Consider the following 5,837-nt stretch of genomic DNA (forward strand, 5'->3'; position numbering starts at 1 on the left):
ACTGCTATAATATGGTTGTTAAACATTACAAACCTGTAATCGTATAAGACACTATAAACCTCGAGTGCTTGCATTAACTTATCCAAAAATATATTTATTTCAAGCCTAAATATTTCGACATGTTATTTACATTTAATAAATTTTAGAATCACAATTTCCGGTTAAGATTTGACTAAATACCAAATTCTTTATATCGTCAGGTAAATATGCTACTGAATGGATTTAAAGTTCGTATTTAAATGTTTTCTTTAGAATGCACATGTTCTTACCTCTACCCGACACTCAGTAACCGTAATAGCCGGGAAGTAAAATAGTCAGACATACTGACTTTAGACCAGAATGGCGTTTTTTCAATCTTTTATGAGTTTATTTAAACGAGGACAGGCTCCTGCTACATGTAACATTTGTGAAGACGAAACTTTTAAACGAGGACAGGCTCCTGCTACATGTAACTTTTGTGAAGAAGAAACTAAAATTAAATGGAAATGCACAAACTGTGACGTTCTTATGTGTGCTAAATACAAGGACAAAATTCATGCTAAATTAAAAAATAGTAAAGACCACAATGTTATAGATATCAAAGAAATTGGAATTTATCGTGGTGAACCGGATTTTAACGTTTTGAAATGCGATATACATAGTGGACAATCTTGTGTTATGTTTTGCGTGTCGTGCGATACGTTGGTCTGCGCATTGTGTATTGGAAATACACACAACGGCCATGTTTTGGTTGAAATAAGTAAAGGTTTTAATATCCGAAAGGAAAAATTCAAGTCCGGTCAAAAGAAAATAGAAGACAAAATAGGAAACTTGATAAAAATAAAAAACGAAATGACGGATGTTAACATGAAGGACAGTGCAAAATTCAAAGATTTGATACAAGGAATAGAAGCTCAAAATGTCAAGGTAAAGAATGCAGCCGACAAATATACAGATCAATTGAAATCTGAATTAAACAAAAAATGGAGAGCTTTACAGACGGAGGAGATTGAAAAGTTAGAGAAAGTTATTGTTAGTTTACAGGGACTTCTTAATTCAAATGTTGAAGATATCGTCCTGTCCAATGATGTTGAAAAATCATTCATCGAAAGTTCTAAACTGTCATGTGCCTTGAACATAGCTGAAACTAATCTCGGTAGCATATCGTTTCTCTCAGGACAAATATCACCGAATATCATGGGATCGTTGCAAGTTGTGTCTAATGCAGTCGATGTACGTATCGTTCAACAATTCCAAACTGACATTTCTAAAGTGGTATATCTATCTTTATGTCCCGACAATTCTCTGTGGATAAGTGACCAAGACGTGATACAGAAAGTAAAACCAGTAGAACGTAAACTGACAGTAGAATCAACATTTAACATTAAAGTCTATGGATTGGCTGTTACTCCGACTGGGGACCTGCTTCTGGTACCGGATGGATCAGTACTGAAACAGATCAGTGGTAAAACAGGAGAACTTACTGATTCCATATACAATATGTCACCGTTAGATCCCATTTCCATACATGTCACCAAGGACGGTAAGGTCATAGTGGCAGCTAAGAGTGGAGGATCTGCATGGCCTGCAACGGGCAGACGAGTAATCTTTGTGATGAACCAAAAAGGAGAACATGAAACTATCTATGAACATGATAAAAACAACATCCGATTATTCATATATCCTCTCAGTATAACAAGTACAGATAACGGGAATATCTGTTTAGTGGATCAGTTATCTAAGGAATATAGAGGTAGAGTTGTGGTGCTTAATAAAGACGGAGATATCCTACAGATCTACAGCTGTCATGATGAGATCAATAATGAGGACAACCCGTTCCAACCAGTGAATATTGTTACTACACCGTCTGACAATATTATTGTGGCACAATTAAACAATCATATTTTTCACATACTGAATAACTGTGGACATCTCATTATGCATTATAACGTCGGCGATGCAGGAATATCAAGTGCATATTCCCTTTGCTTCACAAGGAACGAGGAACAATTGTATATCGGATGTTCGACAGAAGTAGGAAGTTCAGAAAAGGCAAAGTTATATGAAGTGCATATTTCTGGTTGTTAGGCTTACAATGAATGAATAAATATAAATATACTTTTGTGTTCTTTTTTAATCTTTATTGTTTTCTTTTTAATTTAAATAATCAAACCTAAGTTTTTTGTGCACATTTTTTTTTCTCAACAAAATGCCACAGTGTAAATATTCAATAATGGATAGTGAAATATGTTTTAAGTCGGAGCATTTTATTTATAATCGGACTTGCGGGTCTAAATCATTTTTTTTAAATGTAGGATTATGCTATATTTTCTAAAAATATATTTTTCTGCTAGACAATCATTCAATACACTAATTATAATTGAATTACTGTTTATAGTACAGAAAAAAAAAACCTAAAAAACAAAAACTAAGCATGCATTGACCAATGAACCATTGAAATGAGGTCAAGGTCAGATGAAATATGGCATGTATACCTCTTCCAATCATTTCATACCTCACATATAGTTGACCTACTGCTTATAGTCGTCGTTCTGCTTTTCACTTGCGCCGATATTTTTGCTAATAAAGATAATTTTTTTTTGCAGAGCCTTTCTTCGTGGTCTGGACGTCAGACAATCGACTTGTTTTCATGTTCTGTTTTTTTTTTTTTTGCTCACTATTATTTGAATACAGACTGTTTTTGGATCCGTCGTCAACTATTTTATAGGATTTTCACGATGTACATTTTTCAACGGTCCCTTACTGTATTGTTCGGCGTTAATCTTAAATCTCTTGTATTTTTGTGCTTTCCTTGCCAGAATTTACCGGATTTTTCTTGTGACTTTGAAATGCCGCGTTTCCTGAGTTTACTTTTTTTTTTGTTCGGTAATGTTTCCAGTTAATATGCGTTGCAAATTCTTAAAAATGGAACATTTAAAATTTGATGGCATATTAATTCTGTTTGAAATAAGATTCCTGTTCGTTTTGTTTTTCCATATAGATTAGAATCTTAATGGTATATTAATACTTCTTGTAAGTTGTAATAGCATTTCTGTTCGTACAGTTTTTCTATCTCGATTTGAAAAGACAATTTAAAGACTTCCAATGGTTGAAACATATCAAATCGCCTTCTTTGATTTCAAATACTTAGTAGATTGATAATCACAAAAGGCTTAATGAAGTCAGATGCCTTTTTAATTGTTGGTTACAGAGATTTTACATCATGGCTTTTATTATCAATTCAAAGTGGTATTAACAGAAATTACAAATCGGCTTTCATTAATAGATCGTTCAATGACAAATTAAAGAATAAAAACGTGCAATTTATGAGTTTATTTAAACGAGGACAGGCTCCTGCTACATGTAACATTTGTGAAGACGAAACTTTTAAACGAGGACAGGCTCCTGCTACATGTAACTTTTGTGAAGAAGAAACTAAAATTAAATGGAAATGCACAAACTGTGACGTTCTTATGTGTGCTAAGTGCAAGGACAGAATTCATGCTAAATTGAAAAATAGTAAAGACCACAATGTTATAGATATCAAAGAAATTGGAATTTATCGTGGTGAACCGGATTTTAACGTTTTGAAATGCGATATACATAGTGGACAATCTTGTGTTATGTTTTGCGCGTCGTGCGATACGTTGGTCTGCGCATTGTGTATTGGAAATACACACAATGGCCATGTTTTGGTTGAAATAAGTAAAGGTTTTAATATCCGAAAGGAAAAATTCAAGTCCGGTCAAAAGAAAATAGAAGACAAAATAGGAAACTTGATAAAAATAAAAAACGAAATGACGAATGTTAACATGAAGGACAGTGCAAAATACAAAGATTTGATACAAGGAATAGAAGCTCAAAATGTCAAGGTAAAGAATGCAGCCGACAAATATACAGATCATTTGAAATCTGAATTAAATAAAAAATGGAGAGCTTTACAGACGGAGGAGATTGAAAAGTTAGAGAAAGTTATTGTTAGTTTACAGGGACTTCTTAATTCAAATGTTGAAGATATCGTCCTGTCCAATGATGTTGAAAAATCATTCATCGAAAGTTCTAAACTGTCATGTGCCTTGAACATAGCTGAAACTAATCTCGGTAGCATATCGTTTCTCTCAGGACAAATATCACCGAATATCATGGGATCGTTGCAAGTTGTGTCTAATGCAGTCGATGTACGTATCGTTCAACAATTCCAAACTGACATTTCTAGAGTGTTATATCTATCTTTATGTCCCGACAATTCTCTGTGAATAAGTGATCAAGACGTGTTACAGAAAGTAAAACCAGTAGGACATGAACTGACAGTACAATCGACATTTAACATTGAAGTCTATGGATTAGCTGTTACTCCGACTGGTGACTTGCTTCTGGTACCGGATGGATCAGTACTGAAACAGATCAGTGGTAAAACAGGAGAACTTACTGATTCCATATACAATATGTCACCGTTAGATCCCATTTCCATACATGTGACCAAGGACGGTAAGGTCATAGTGGCAGCTAAGAGTGGAGGATCTGCATGGCCTGCAACGGGAAGACGAGTAATCTTTGTGATGAACAAAAAAGGAGAACGTGAAACTATCTATGAACATGATAAAAACAACATCCGATTATTCATATATCCTCTCAGTATAACGAGTACAGATAACGGGAATATCTGTTTAGTGGATCAGTTATCTAAGGAATATAGAGGTAGAGTTGTGGTGCTTAATAGAGATGGAGATATCCTACAGATCTACAGCGGTCATGATGAGATCAATAATGAGGACAACCCGTTCCATCCAGTGAATATTGTTACTACACCGTCTGACAATATTATTGTGGCACAATTAAACAATAATATTTTTCACATACTGAATAACTGTGGACATTTCATTATGCATTATAACGTCGGCGATGCAGGAATATCAAGTGCATATTCCCTTTGCTTCACAAGGAACGAGGAACAATTGTATATCGGATGTTCGACAGAAGTAGGAAGTTCAGAAAAGGCAAAGTTATATGAAGTGCATATTTCTGGTTGTTAGGCTAACAATGAATGAATAGATATAAATATACTTTTGTTTTCTTTTTTAATCTTTATTGTTTTCTTTTTAATTTAAATAATCAAACCTCATTTTTTTGTGCACATTTTATTTTTCTCAACAAAATGCCAGAGTGTAAATATTCAATAATGGACAGTGAAATATGTTTTAAATCGGAGCATTTTGTTTATAATCGGACTTAAGGGGGCTCGCGGGTCTAAATCATTTTTTTTTAATGTAGGATTTCGCTATATTTTCTATAAATATATTTTTCTGCTAGACAATCATTCAATACACTAATTATAATTGAATTACTGTTTATAGTACAGAAGAAAAAAACATAAAAAACAAAAACTAAGCATGCATTGACCAATGAACCATTGAAATGAGGTCAAGGTCAGATGAAACATGGCATGTATACCTCTTCCAATCATTTCATACCTCACATATAGTTGACCTACTGCTTATAGTCGTCGTTCTGCTTTTCACTTGCGCCGATTTTTTAACTAATAAACATACATTTATTTTGCAGAGCCTTTCTTCTTGGTCTGGACGTCAGACAATCGACTTGTTTTCTTGTTCTGTGTTTTTTGTTTTTTTTTGCTCACTATTATTTGAATTCATACTGTTTTTGGACCCGTCGTCAACTATTTTTTAAGGTTTTTCACGATGTACATTTTTCAACGGTCCCTTACTGTATTGTTCGGCGTTTATCTTAAATCTCTTGTATTTTTGTGCTTTCCTGGCAAGAATTTACCGGATTTTTCTTGTGACTTTGAAATGCCGCGTTTCCTAAGTTTACTTTTTTTTTGTTTGGTAATGTTTCAA

General features: G+C 33.9%; 2 protein-coding genes across 2 annotated transcripts; both read left to right on the forward strand.

Annotated features, from left to right (window-relative positions):
- Nucleotides 1–831: 831 nt before the first annotated feature.
- Nucleotides 832–2,067, forward strand: LOC139490172 (uncharacterized). The gene has a single exon (XM_071277022.1). The coding sequence runs from the start codon at nt 832–834 to the stop codon at nt 2,065–2,067; it is 1,236 nt and encodes a 411-aa protein (XP_071133123.1).
- Nucleotides 2,068–3,776: 1,709 nt separating this feature from the next.
- Nucleotides 3,777–5,012, forward strand: LOC139490173 (uncharacterized). Its single transcript, XM_071277023.1, has 2 exons — nt 3,777–4,157; nt 4,260–5,012. The coding sequence occupies exons 1-2, from the start codon at nt 3,777–3,779 to the stop codon at nt 5,010–5,012; spliced, it is 1,134 nt and encodes a 377-aa protein (XP_071133124.1).
- Nucleotides 5,013–5,837: the final 825 nt, after the last annotated feature.

The sequence above is a fragment of the Mytilus edulis genome, chromosome 9 (assembly GCF_963676685.1).
Source record: "Mytilus edulis chromosome 9, xbMytEdul2.2, whole genome shotgun sequence".
NCBI lineage: Eukaryota > Metazoa > Mollusca > Bivalvia > Mytilida > Mytilidae > Mytilus > Mytilus edulis.